The sequence below is a fragment of the Argopecten irradians genome, chromosome 11, assembly GCF_041381155.1.
Source record: "Argopecten irradians isolate NY chromosome 11, Ai_NY, whole genome shotgun sequence".
NCBI classification, from domain to species: domain Eukaryota; kingdom Metazoa; phylum Mollusca; class Bivalvia; order Pectinida; family Pectinidae; genus Argopecten; species Argopecten irradians.
This window is the reverse complement of record NC_091144.1, coordinates 33,044,641-33,060,568: the sequence shown is the minus strand read 5'-3', so window position 1 is coordinate 33,060,568 and position 15,928 is coordinate 33,044,641. Positions and strand designations below refer to the sequence as shown.

Below are 15,928 nucleotides of genomic sequence, written 5' to 3'. Positions count from 1 at the left end.
AAACACAACTGTTTGGGGTTAAAAAAATCATCACTTTTTTGTACCCTGAATTAAGCCAAAGGAATCGCTGGATATTTAATTGAACTGTACAGAATGGATGAAATTAATCTTGTCAAGGTCAAAAGTCAAAGTGATCAAGGTCGTTTCCATATAGTAAGTATGGTACACTATGTGAGGCCTGTAAGTGTTCAGGTATTTCTTATAGTGCTATATCACTGGAATATACTGCCAAAACTGCCCAGCTGGTTAAAATACTATTAAGGAAAATATTTAGATATAGAATTTCATCTGCTTTAAAAGTGAAGTATAGAAAGTATAATTAACTTATATAACCATACTTGGGCTCCTGACAAGCTTTGGACAACTAAACATAAACATGGGCTTATTATCAGACATGGCTTATTACCAGACATGGCTTATTATCAGAAATGGCTTATTATCAGACATGAGCTTATTACCAGACATGGCCTATTATCAGACATGAGCTTATTACCAGACATGGCCTATTATCATACGTGGGCTTATTACCAGACATGGCTTATTATCAGACATGAGCTTATTACCAGACATGGCTTATTATCATACGTGGGCTTATTACCAGACCTGGCTTATTATCATACGTGGGCTTATTACCAGACCTGGCTTATTATCAGACATGGGCTTATTACCAGACATGGGCTCATTATCATATGTTGGCTTATTACCAGATGTGAGTTTATCAATTATTGGCTAATATTACCAAATATGGACTTATCATGTGACATTGAACTTTGATTATCAAGTAGCTTATGGTCATATTAACAATTAAGCTAATTGGCTTATTTCCAGACATGTACTTATCATCAAGCATTAACTAGGCTCATGCAATATTACAAGACATAGGTTTATAACTGGATGTGGGCTTATCAAATATAGGCATATTACCAGATTAGCTGATATATTATCCGGAATGGGCATATACTTTTGCATCACTTGTGATACTGCGGTTTATACCAAGGAGGTTTAAACTATAAGCATTGTACACATGTATGAGACAATTAGGGCTCATTTCTGCATTTGTGAATTTATTTCAAATAAAGATCATATCATATGATTGGCATTATGCCTATCAAGTACCGAGTACTTGATATATATATATGTAAAAAGAAAGTTTTGACAGATATTTATATGTTCTATCAGCCCTCTCAGTTAAAAAAAATCTCTCAAGAACAATTATTTCAAGAAAAACGCAATTAAATACTCATTTTGAAGTGACAGCTTGGGAAAATATTTATGTGGTTTTAATTGGAATTTTAAAAACATATCTCTTGAACTGAATTTCAAGTGTTATGTTTTCAAAGAAGTCTGCCACAAAAATTATATCTTATCATTACTAAATTAAAGCATGTTGTATATAACTTATACCTACAAAGTGGTACTGCTTACTATAGCTAGATCATCAAATTAATTGTTTCAAAGATGAAGAAATTGATAAATTGAAAATAAATTAAAAGGCTGAAAATGGAACAAATTGATAAAGTGCCGAAATGAGTATAATTATTAAAGTTTCATAGGTCGTCACAACTTTCAACATAGAAAAGTATATATCTTTAATCTTCTATATCGTAAATAAAATTTTGCAAGCATTGTTATCATTGGGTTTGAGTGACAGTGATTGTATTGACTGTAGTATACGAGTGATGGGTTTGGTTTGTCTAGTTGAAAATTCAGTTAACAGCTGGGGTTATTTAGGAGGTTTATAGGTGGAGAAAGCTGGAGTACCCAGAGAAAAACCACTGCCTTGTAGTCAGAACCTTGCACCTGCCCCACATGGAATTCAAATTTAATTTGTTTGTTTAACATCCATTTAACAGCAAAGGTCATTTAAGGACACATGCCAGGTTAAGATGTTAGAGGAAAGTTTGAGTACTCAGAGTAAAACCACCAACCAGCAGTCTGTTATTGGCAACTTCCAAACATAGGATTCAAACTAGAAAAAAAAAGTGGTTGGCTTGTGGAAGTTATTTCCAGGTGGCAAAATTAAAAAATCACTAAATCAATTGATTTTTATTCATTTCGCTCATTTTAAGTCAGAAGTGTGAAAATTTTGATCTATTTGCCAAAACAAGCACTAACATATGAACCAGTTGAATACAATAGACATCAAATTGTACAGCCAGTAATTATAAGGATCGAGTCAGTGCTTATATAAGTTACATTGTCACTGTATTACAGAGCAATATGATACATCTGTGTCACATCCGTGTGATCAGGTAAATATCGCTATGGAAACATGTATAAGTATACTATGAATATAGGATTCTGTTCAATATCATGACGTCATAGCTCTTTGTTGAGTTTAAGTCCATAGTATTCAAGGACTAAAATTATATAACAGTATCTATCATGACCAGGCTCGCTATCAAAGAGCGCTTTATCAAATGGTCAGCCAATTAGGTTTCCTGGATTTAGAACATTGCCCGAAGTTAATGCTGCCAACCCTGTTAAAGAGAAATAAGGTTGTTGATATTTTAATACTGATGGTAAACCCTATAATTGTCTTGTTTTCTCTTCTTTTTTTTTTTGTTACTCATATAGAAATATAAATGAAATATAAATATCTGATGATTTGATGATTTTGAATTCATCACAAATATTGAACACATTAAAGAAACATCATTGGACCATATATTTTCTCTAGTATAAAAACACTAATTATAATGATTCTACATGTAGTTTTGCAAATTCTCTATTTATGACAACTTGTTATGTTCCGTGACCGTCTTTAATGGGAGAAACCTATTTGAATTTGTTACTACGTTGATGACGAATATGAATTTTCTGCATTTTCAAATGCAAACTGACATTTCCATTTCTAATGAAGTTAGCTGCAGGAGATCATCTCGCAATTCAATATCATCCAGTCATGATTTTAACAATTTTGAAAATGTCAATTTCTTGTAATGTGGGGTTAAATTGTTTTTAACAAAGAACATATTTAGATGGTTTGATGAAGCCGCAAGGTCAATCCTAACCATAGCTATATTAGATTGTACTCAAATCACTACACGAAAAACTGACTTTCTACCTTCAAGATTTCAGTTATAAAATTTGATAATTTTGTTGAGAAACAGCATCTAATTAAATTAGAGGAATTCCAATTATTTTAAAATTTATTCGTCGATGAAGATGAAACTGCACAGCTAATTAAATAAATAATGATTTAAGATTTAATAATCTGTTTTTGTTACAGGGTTGACATTTTTTTCAAGATTATTTATCTATTACATAATCACCCCCTGAAAACAATATGAACCTGTCTCATTCTTAGAATGGAACGGTTCATTAGGTAGTTATAGGGGTAATAATTATTTTGATATCTTTAACTTTTGTATCATCATTTAATTTATTCGATATCTTAATTTTGATAATTCCTTAGACTATCCTGGGGGTTTTTTTTGGTTTTTTTCTGTAAGGTAACATTACAAAACTTTCAAAAAAAATTCTTAATTATTTTTTTTTAACTTTTGATATATTAACTGTTTCTCAAAGTAGATTAAATAGTATAGTGGTATAAGTGTGGCATGAAGGTTAATTTGCATTTTGAGCCATATTTTACAAATGCAACACTTGCTTTGAAATTAGCTTTATGAACAGCTTCCTTTCCTGAACTATTTATTGTATAGTGAAATTGTTTTCAATATTTTCTATGTGAATCGGATAAAGTTTGTTATATATAGCACCATGGAGGTGGGAGAATTTATGACTGATCGTATGTGACAAATTTTCGTTAGAAATCTCAGAGATTCAATAAAACCTGGTCGGTATGACGCAGAGAAGTGCTGTTACGCTATCAAACAAGATACACACACAAAACTCTGTATAATCTCTACGATTCAAACGATGGGAATTACATAGAAATAAAACTTTGATAATAGAACAATCTGGAAATTTTACATGCTTGGAAATGATGAACGCGGGTAATTATGATGGAACATGCGCAGCATATTTACCAATGGGGAGAGATTTCGGTGTTCACTTCGGCTTTAATGAAACTCAAGTACAAAAGGCGTCGACGAAACAAAAGGGCAACTCCACTCCTGGGATACGATTGGTCCTCTAATGGTTAGGCTGTGACATGTACCTAACAGGTCATGTACCTTTAAGTTAGAAACCAACATGGTGGTTATGTTGCATAACAAATATTGACCTCCATTCTTCAATTATAATTTATTCAAATTTTCCCATCTTCTTGATCAAAACAATATTTTATGATATAATATTCCATAATTTTATGAATAGATTGTCTTTTTCTAATTTTTCCTGTAGTTTTAGATTATAATTTTAGAAAAATTTATTAGCTATGGATATATATGAATGCTCCTTTTTAAAAGACTGGAGCAGTTCATTTTAAAATAACAGGGGGGAAATATTTTATCATTTATTATTGAACATTTTTTTCTGCATTACTAAGAGACTGTTAAATGAGTTAGTCAATTTAAGGCCTATTAACTAGTATAATAACTATTTTGCAATATTGATTTTCTTTATTATCTCCACTACATTGACAGTTCATGCATTTATAATTGCCACTCAACCTGATTACATTCAGAACTATATACCAGTATATATATTTCTAGTGAATATGTAAACAATGTCTATTGTAAATTTTGAACTCTGAAGAAAGATTGTTTAACTTTAAAGATGCTCCACCGCCAACAGAGCATAAATTATATTCATCATTTGAACAATAATTGGTGTTTAATCGTGTATATATACATCTAATTAGCACAAAAAATAACATGAAATAATTTAGTTTGCCTTTGGTGCATGCGCAATCAGTACTTCATTCCATATAGGATATAGTGTCACAGATTTTTTTCGGGATGCAATTAATTATTTTTTATATTTTTAACTTGAAGTGAAATTAGAAGCTCCAACTTTTCAATGGTGGTTATGGTGTAAAGTATGTAACTTTTGTTACTGAAGAAAAATACTTAATCGTCTGCTCCTGTTTTTGATAGAGAAAAAATACCATTTGTCAGCAGTGGAGCATCTTTAATATTTTCAAATATTCTTAGTTTATATATTTAACTAATTGACCCTCATAACAGACAAATGATTGTTGAAAAAATAATGTTATTCTTTTGTTAATTTTGTCATATTTTCTGCATTGAACATGACTGTTAACATAGGAGATGACATAAACAGTCAAACCTGTCTATAAAGACCACCTAAGTATCTGTACTTGAGATATACAGTCAAACCTGTCTATAAAGACCACCTAAGTATCTGTACTTGAGATATACAGTCAAACCTGTCTATAAAGACCACCTAAGTATCTGTACTTGAGATATACAGTCAAACCTGTCTATAAAGACCACCTAAGTATCTGTACTTGAGATATACAGTCAAACCTGTCTATAAAGACCACCTAAGTATCTGTACTTGAGATATACAGTCAAACCTGTCTATAAAGACCACCTAAGTATCTGTACTTGAGATATACAGTCAAACCTGTCTATAAAGACCACCTAAGTATCTGTACTTGAGATAAACAGTCAAACCTGTCTATAAAGACCACCTAAGTATCTGTACTTGAGATATACAGTCAAACCTGTCTATAAAGACCACTCAAGGTACAAAGAGAAAATGGTTTTTATAGCCAAGTGGTCTTTATACACAAGTCAAATTGTGTTGAGATTGATCATTTGGGAATCTTATTATGCAGGTGGTCTTTATACAGAGGTGGTCACTATGACAGCTGACTTCACTGTAGGCATATATCCCTACTGCAGGGCTAGTATTTGGTTCAATACGGTACATGTACCTCCAGATTGTGGTAATTGATCTAAAATTGGCTATATACGTATACATGCTAGTATCTGTCCTATGAACTATTGTGTAAATCCCATTTCCTGACAAATCGAACATATATTTGAAAAAACCAACATAGAAAACCTACGTCTCCATGGCAACGATAAGACATCATTTTTCTCACTCGAGGATCTTAAAAATAGATATAAAACTTGAGATTTGGCGTGAAAATGCTTGAGTATAATGGAGTTTGCCCATACTGCCTTTGAAGAAGTAGGTTTAAGCTTCATATCTGTCTTTTCTTAATTATCCACTCATTTTACCTCAGAAAAGTTTTCGTAAGATTTACGATGGACATAAAGAAGCTATATTGGTGTCACAGGAAATTTCATGGTTGTACGACCCACAGTGACAGATTGAGATGGAAAAGTTTCTCACACATGAAACAGAGAAAAAAAAATTACTTATTCATATATTTCTGGGCTTCTTATCTTAAGACGTGTACCACTGCGGGGCTATAAATGTACAAAGAGAAGTCCTTCAAAACTTCAACTGCTCCTACTGCCAGCAAATTAAAAATGATATACAACTGTTAAATAATTGCCTTTGCCTAGCTCTGATATATAAACTACATTTTATCTTTTCAGTTTTTTGGGTTTTTTTTCTATAACTCACTTAGTTATTTTTTATAGATTTATTTATTTTTCTTATTTTTTTTGAAAAGTATTTTTATATGAAAGTAAATCATTTCGTATCATAGGAAAGAAACAATACCATCATGATAACAAAAATAAAACACATTCTCAAAAAAATATGAAAATTGAATGTAGTATACCTGTATGCCTAAATTAAGTGTGATTTGCAATATCTATACATATTAACTTAATCGATATGGTGAAATTTAAGTACTAAATGAATATTCTAGATAGGTAATGGCCTACATGATTTCACCTATTATTAGGCAGTGTTCTGTCTGTGTAAAGAAAAGTTTCATTATATATAGTTACTGGTTTATCACCAACATGACTCTGTCTATTATCCGACTTTGTCTTACCGACTGACGTCAAAATGAAATAATTGTATTACAATGTATAATAGTATTTCACCGCAAATAAGACCCTTCACCAATTTGACCTTTATTTCTTCTCTGGGTGGGGGGTCTTTTTTTGTGGTGAAATATGGTAGCTAAATTTGTTAATCTTAACCAAAAAAAAATGTTCTAAAAACCAAAATTTGATTTATTTATATTTTAGCTTTTCATTTATTGTATTATATAATAATAATAATTATATATATAATAATAACTAATTATGTATATATTTTAGTTTAGTTTTACGTTTATTATATTTGTTCTTTGTTTTGTATTTTCCAGTATTACGGTGCGGTAGGAGGGGACCAAAACAAGCGGGAACAGAAACGTCGTCCCAAACCTAAAGACGGCTCCCAGCTCGTCTGCGGGGTGTGTGGAGACAAGGCTCTCGGTTATAACTTTGATGCCATCACCTGTGAATCTTGTAAAGCATTCTTTAGGAGGAATGCACTCAAATCAAAGGTAGGTATATACATAGCCTTGAAATCACTTTCATCATGGAGTGCGGGAGGGGGTGACATTTTAATTTTCGTTTCCATATTTATATTTTGATTTTGAAAATTGGATATCGGAACAGCACTGCTGATATTGATAATATTGCTATGACATGAACACTAAAAATAGGTAAATATTTTATACTCGCCATAAACACGAAAAATATCACCAGTCAAAACGATGAAAATTGTAATGTGCCTCAACAATTATAAATAAGACAACAAATCAGGTCTTGAAGGTGTCTGTACCAATTCTAATGCTTTGTGGATCATCCTAACAATTTCTTGGTTCAGTCTAGATAAAAAAATCACATCTGGATTGATCTAGAGCATACATGTCCTTGATCATTTCTGGATAAACATTGCTATTGCATCCTGGATCATTTTGGGGTCTAGAGAGCACTCCTTGAGCACTTTTGGGACTTAGCTAAATGTCCCAAGACTTCATACAAGGTCAAGAGCTTAATCTATGACACTTTGGGGCCAAAAGTGCTTCCTTAGACCATTCCTGAATGTAAACCATACTCTGTGCCGGCCGTTAGGGGTCAAGGTCATACTGTTCTAGCTGGGCCAGACAAGGATCTTGACCATTGCTCTGAACATACCAGGCTCTAGATAAACATCCTGAACAAAAGATAGCTGTACTTGTATTTTTTAATATCATTAAGACCTCTCCTGCAATTCGACCACCACATATATTATTAGTATTATGAGTAGGGGATTGTCTGCAAATAAGATCCCTGCCTATTTTTTATGAATTTCAAGAATTAGTGGAGGTTTTCTGCAAATAAGACCCCCACCCCCATCTAATTTCCATATTTGAAACTGGATTTGAATAATAACATTCCCTACATGGACTATTCCTTGTATTTAAATACTCACGATACATATATTGAGCATTTGATAGATATATAATGACGGTTTGATAGTAATTGTGCTTGGTCCAATTTAGAGTAAACAAATTTACAAAAAGACTGATACGTCCCTATAGCAGTGATAATGCGAGCCCCTTGAGCCTTTTTTCTCAGTATAGCTATTGTACCTCTGTTGATATTTCATATTACTAAGCGAGTATAACTATAACATCACTGTCGATATCTGATTTAGCCAATCAACTATCGCTGTCATTCAGAATTTGTATGATTCGGTTTTCCTGTCCCATTTTGTCAATACCCTTCTAAATACATTTCGTTCGGGTCTAATAGCAGATGTAATCTTTAAAATTGGTTCTGGAGAGCAAATATATTTGGCATGAAAATATTGAGAAAATCATATTTGGAACAGGGAAAAGTTTGCGTGTTATCATTTGTAAAATATCACTGCCTCACTTGTGTTGTGTTCCTTCGGGCTTCAAGTTAACGATTGCGAATGTGAATGGTTCAAAAAAGATTTTCTATAATTCTTCGTTACATATATTGCGATAAAGTGATGAAGTATAACATGTATACACATCAAAAGAAATATGTCTATTACGTGAAGAAAAAATGTCTGGAATATGTCACGAACAAATTACAAAGAATGAAACGCTGCCAATTGTAATCATGACAACTCATTTGGGGAATAACAGTCAAAAATAAATATTGTCATTTCGTGGCCTGAGAGGGGAAGCAGTTACGTAATTAAACTTCACACAAGGTCATCTTGAATTAGTGTCAAGGTCATTATGACAAAATATGTAGACTTCTGTCATGTCATAACCTCCAAGATCTGATCACAATCTTATTGAAGGAAATATTTTTTATTGGTATAAAGGGATATATTTTCTAGAAGCCACATCTTATGACAAAAAAAAACAATCATTCAATCAAATTGTTTATGTTTCAAAGCAGCGAGCGCAGAAATGTCAAAAAGCTAATCAAATGTTCAAACTTGAAAAAAATATGATTGATAATTTGTGATAACAAAGTGGAATATACAACATCAGCAATATAGGATGTTCGTTGTGTCAGATTTAAATATGGTGTCGGGCGAAGGAAGTAGGTGGGTATAGAAGGAACAACATATTGGCCTCTATCAATCATTTTAACACTCGACATTAACATCCCCGTAGGCTCGAAACACATCACACTGTAACTTAAACTGATTACTCCCAAGAAAAAAAAATGTTTAAAAAACTAAAATTTATCAAATTTGTCATACTTAAGTCTGAATCAATCTCATTATACTAGATGTAGGCTGTATTAATGAATTTCTTTGTCTACTTTATTGGCTTTTTCAAGAAAATTTGTCATTCTTAAAGCCGTGTAATTCTCAATTTGAACGTGACTTTTGGAATTATGGAAGGGAATTTTTTCAACAGAAAAAAAAACAAATTTGTCATCCTTAAGCAAATTTATCACACATTGTTTGTGTTGATGAAAATATCGTGATAATCTATATAAATGTATATGCTTATACAGTGTATATATGTTACAATCATGCCGTGCTAATTTCTCTATAAAGGCGTCACTCGACTCTCAGTATGGAGGGAAGGATTGGACGTGTTTTATTTTTGATCAGTGCTCTTCTAGTCTTCCCCCTAATTGTCACACAAACATCACTTTATCTCATAACAAATATCTCATTCTAGATACAATATTTCATAATTCCTAATTTTTTGCTTCAATCCTCTAATTTCTGAATTCCCTTTATTAAATGAAATAAACATGCCGTGTTGAATTGCGATACCGTGTGAATACTACATTTTTTTTTCTTATCTATCCATCAATGTTAACTCTTAAGTGATCATCGTCATGACTCGAAGGTGATGATTCATGTAGCTTATCCAATTTGCTGATTTTTTGCCCTTTCTTTATTTTTTATCCCATCAGTCGTGGCTGTAGACCCAGTTAGACTAGTTATTTACTGCCATCCCACAGAGGTAAATACATAAAGACAGTAGGAGGTTATCTATAATTGTGTAATCTTAAAATGACCAAGTCTTGGACTTTTGAACTCATTTCACCCCTTGAGACACACTTTAATCCTTCTAAATCAAAGGCTGGAAGAGTTCATTATAAAGTTTTAGGGGTGAATATGAGTTAAGTGCAAGAGTTTGTACAAAAACCACAGAGATCTGCATCTCACAGCAAAGACAAAAGGATCCTGGAGTAACTGGACTAGTGGTCAGTACATCAGACTATACTACTGTCCCTAGACTGGCCACCAGTCTCTAGAATATTAAAAAAATCACTAAAATTTGGTTTGATTATTTTTGTCTCTACTATATGCCTGATTCTAAGTTTTAAACTAGGGGGAGATAATCTAGTAAAGAACTCTGCTGAGAAAGCCTTATCAACAACTTAGGGTCTGGTGGCCAGTCTATACTGTCCCATATGGGTTTGAACTTACAACCCAGAGTTTGAGGACTTTTGCTAATATATGTTGGAATACCCAATGTTTTAACAATAAATCAAACAAACAACTACAGGTTATCATGAAAGGAAATAGTTAAAAAGATTTCTACTGTAATTCAAGGATTGTAAAACTTCTAAAATTTTTGATTTTGTTCATCTGTTTTTTCTTCTGTCTATCTGATTTTGCTAATCCTCTATCTGTCCTTCTACATATCACCTACACTATCTCCTATACTAATTATTACAGGAACTTTATAAAGGACCATATATAAATTCTCATACGAGTGGCAGTGTATTTTGAACAAAAAGTAGGTCACTGTGACCTTCATTATGTAATAACTTTATATTTCCTTCTCTTTGTATGTCAAAAGAAATTTGGATCATCAGCTAGCTTACTAGACCGGCCACCAGACCCTAACTTGTTGATAAGACTTTCTCAGAAGTTCTTTACTAGATTATCTCCCCCTAGTTTGAAACTTAGGATCGGGCATGTAGTAGAAGACAAAAATAATCAAGCCAAATTTTAATGATTCTTTTTAATTTCTAGAGACTGGTGGCCAGCTAGTCTTACCTAGATGAAAGATTTTGTCATTTATCAAAAAATTTACTAAAGTCGTCTTCCGTAGAAGGTGTACAATGCTACTTCGTGTGTTTTTCGTAGTATTTTTGAGATTATCAACAAAAACATATATATATACCTTTTAGCGTAATATTTAGTGGGACTAGCTTCCTTTGTTGTGAAAGTTTAACACACTCGTAACAGTCCCTATCACATTTCCTATCTAGCCTCAGACAATCAGCACATAAAAACAAGATGATCTTATCAAAAGTGTTTTACCTTAAGGCATCCCACATTTATATTGTCATAAAAGCCACATAAAATCACAAATGTTTGACACATTACTTCTCACAGAATTATTGAATTTTCTTCCTACTGGCAACAAAGATTTACCTTCATATAATCGACAGCATTGTGTACAAAATATGCTTGATCATCAGGGTCACAGGAAACTTTAGAGTAAGATAAACATCACAGAACAAGTTGATTCAAATGGTACAGTCGTAAAGGTCAAATTATGTCATTTCAGACGTCCGAACAATTGTCATCAAGGTGAAATGAGGTCAGAGGTCAGAATGATTCAATTGTAAAGGTCAATGAGGTTGATTACATCAAGTCAAAGGTGACAGGGGAGTTATAATACTATGGAGGTCAGTTTGGCGAGGTCAGGGTTCAAAATGAATCAAATGCAAAGGTCAAAGAGGTTCAATTTACACAGTTCAAAGGTCAAGAGAGTTTAAGTACTAAGGTCATGAAGGTCAGTAATGTGATGTCTGTAAGATCGGTCAGAATTATTCAAATTAATGCAAAGGTCAATGAGGTTGATTTCATTAGGTCAAAAGTCAGGGGTGTTCAAATACGAAGGTCATGGACATCATCATCATGCAGGTATGTGAGGTAAAAGGTCAGAATAATTGGAAAACTGTCATTGGGTTTAATATGACATGTCAAGGACAAAATAGGGTCATTAAGGTTATTTGTTTGAGGTTGTAGTACAGAAGGAAAGGTTGAAGGCCATGAAGCCATTATTTTTGTTTATTTAATTTCTTGCCAATGATGTATTGCTGTAATTGCTATATGTAACAGTTTAAAAAATTAATGAAATACGTTCTATAAGAAATCTATCAACAATTTACGATTTACTAGTACAGACAATACCTTTTTCACATTGAGAGTAGGTATTGATGAAATAGCAATACTGTATTCGACCCAATAAGCGCCCTTTCCCATTTTTTAGGCTTCAATTTAATTCACTTACTTTGAATTAAATGCTTACCGATTTCTTTTGTAAATTGATTTATGGCTTACTTTGAAAAATAATTTTATGAAAGGCAAGTCCAATTTTGTTTGCCCTGGGTTGTTTCAAAGTTTTTAAGCACCCCGGGTACTTATTGGGTTGAATACGGAATTTGTGAAAATTATCATATCTAGATTACAGACAACATTCTTAACCCCATCCTAAATTCTTTAATATCAACAAAAGTCTATAATATCAGTTGTTGCCGCTTAAAAAGAAAATATTATTTCAAATGTTTGGACCTCCAGCATTATGTATTATCCTGCACTGTAAACACATTTTTTATTAATTTTTGGAAGCATAATTCCAGTATTGGAACAGATATGGGGGCCAACAATTGTCATTTATTAGCAGGGAAAGAAGCTGCATTGATATCGTCAACATTTTCAGCATGCTTTGGTAATTTGGTCACAAATTCTGAGGTAAAATTAGATTTATCCTAAACTAATTTTGCAAGCTAGAGAAGTTTCTATAACTGTTTTACTTTAATCCTCCCAGCCTTCAAATTTTTCTCAAGTATGAATAATTGAAACGCCTTGCTCAGACAAATGATTCTAATGCGCCAAACAAAGTTATGATCCAATTGAAGTGCCGGTACAGACTCTGCGTAGTGGGCTTACGTCGCATTTCAATGAACAATTTATGGTTTGTACAATATGGTACGAGTAGCATCTTTACCGAATACAAATTCCCGCAGTTCTACAACGTGGCGTATCTAGTGCTTTTCTGGTTTGAATATTTGAGTACCTGCAACTCACTTTTTCATTAGTCCAATTATTCTTGAGAACCAGCATGTCGGTGACAGGTAGCTACATTAGCTAGCCCCGCCTCATCAATCCCCACGATAAACCTGCCATACCATTTTCCTTAAAATCTATCAGTTTCATCGTAAACTGTTTGAGGGTAATTTTCAAATTCCCACTATTGATCGTAAAATTGTTCAACTTTTTCAAACATGAGGGATATACTTTTTTTTTTTTTTTTTTTTTTTTTGAGTATTTCTACCTTAAAAACATTTTTTAAGACGTTTAAAATCCATATATATTACTATAAAGTAACAGTTAAACATAATGCATTATTTTGTAAAATTTAAATTTTAAAGAATTTATTTTAGAATTTCTAGAAAGTGATAAATGTGTTGATGAATGATCTTAAGTTTTCATTAAAAGGCTTAGATTTTGCAGTAGATAAAGAATACATTTTATAAACACTTTTTTAAACACATTTTAGCTTTTTTATGGTATAATATGCAGTAATGAGAAATATATGAAGTTACGGTTTGCGATTAATATTTTTCAATTCATTTTGTGACATACATTATGTTTAAGGTGGTCTTACTATCTCAGAGAAAATAATATGCAAAAGTAATATATCAGGTTTTCCTTTCACGTAAAAAACTATATATTGATGTTAATGAATTGTAATATGTATTTCTCATAAGCATTAATCATCATACGGTTTTGATTCTTTACCACAGTACTGGGTGAGTTGTTTAAGATTATGAAACATCTGAGGACAACGTAGGTTTATCTGTGACTTTTAGGAGATTATATCAGCTGGTATATGTACTTCAATACTTCTAATTTCATAAGTTTAAAAGATTTTCAAAGTTTTGAGTTTCCTTTTAAATAATTTGTTTATTTTCTACATTTAAAACACATTAAAGTTAATTTGACTTAATTTATCAAAATAAATTTGATTTCTCTCAATGAAGAGAGATTAAGTTGAAAACATTCCAATAAAAACTGAATTACTAATTTAATTTGCATATAATTCTTTGCCTTTAAGTCATGCCCCAGTAATGTTCCAGTGGAGACATATCCATTATCTTTATTAATATACTTAACAAATATAGAACTAGTATTCTCAGTACGTGTATTTACTAAAGCTGATAAATTTTCTGCAAACTAGATTATATGCAAATTCGAAAAATTAATTACAGTGGCAGCCTAAAATTGTAGCCTTAAATGATGTGCAGTACTTGTTGGTCATGCTCTATTTCCTTTGAAACACTCCACTGATTTCCTTCATGCAACCATACAGTTTACAATAAAGGGAGGTAACTATGCAATGACTCTCCGTCTCTGTACTTTTAAAATAAAAATCACATACAGCATTGATTTTCAGGTAGTGATTTCGACTTTTTTATTAGCCAGCCAGCCTTAAATCTTCGTCCATTTGAAAAATTCTGTCAACTTTTATGCAAACCATTACACAAAAATGCATCTATTTGAGGGTACAGTTAATGGGTCTGCTGGATTTGCTAAGCCTTAATTAGAAATGTTTTGGATTTTGGGTACGTTGGTGCACCGGGTGTCATCGGCCTAATGTTTATGTGTTGATGGAACCCTTTGAAGTCTTTCATGTCCGCTGCTACGGAGTGGGGAATAGGTCCTGTACAATCGACTGGTCATTCATTATTGAAGAGTAAGACAGATAATAATATCCGTGAGAATCTATCGATCAATGTTGCCGTGTGCACTAAGCCAATAGCTATGCAAACAAGCGTACCGCTCTTTTGGAATCTACGCACCTACAGACAAATTCTCTCCCAATTTTGTACCGTATTTCAAAAAGTTTACCAATTCATAATCTATCTTTCATGAACCATTTTGCATGTGTGTCTATTTTTGGGCAGTGCTAGCCAAAATCCAATCTTAGTTGGTTTTGGATCGGAAAAGCTTTCCTTTAATTAGCATTGATTATTTTGTCGTCATCAGTGCACCATGTGACCTGTGAACATGCATTGTGCCGAAGTGACTACGAATTGTTCATTATTCATCACACCATATACTGAACACACACACTGACGGCTGCTTCGAAACCTGGACTTAAAACACACCTTTATATAATGTAAGAGGTTAATATAATAGGTTATAATAGCCTCGCTCAGTAGGTATATAGACCACGACTGAAACTTCATACATTTTTTTCAGCGAGTTCGGCCATTAATCTAACACTATCAAGGATACTAATCATTTTTTTCCAGAGAGGTTATTTAGTTCAAAGCCAATGTTTTAAATCGACAAACCTCTTAATTTACTGTACTATTTTTTTACACTGAAAATTTTGCTAGATTGTCTCCCCCCTTATTTAAAATTATTACATCTTGATTTTGATGAATTTCTTCAAGAGATAAAGGACCATGTGTCTCTTAGTTTAAAAAAGTAATTAAAAAAAAAGATTAAATAAAATTTTCTGCAGCATTTTTGATGATCATTAACGTATGATATGTTCTGAATATTTATTTGAATGATACTTGTTTTATACATGAATTATATAATCGTGAATTCTAAATAGGCTATATATGTTGGTTGCACTCGTACTCGCATCGTTTTGTCTTTTATAAAATTAACA

At 32.5% G+C, this 15,928-nt stretch overlaps 1 protein-coding gene across 1 annotated transcript in view; it reads left to right on the top strand.

Moving 5' to 3' along the window:
* Nucleotides 1-15,928, top strand: part of LOC138334576 (ecdysone receptor-like) — a 344,788-nt gene that overhangs the window by 325,399 nt on the left and 3,461 nt on the right. The window contains exon 4 of the mRNA XM_069283227.1: nucleotides 7,169-7,348. Within this exon, the coding sequence (XP_069139328.1) occupies nucleotides 7,169-7,348 (180 nt within the window). The remainder of the gene's footprint in view (nucleotides 1-7,168; nucleotides 7,349-15,928) is intronic.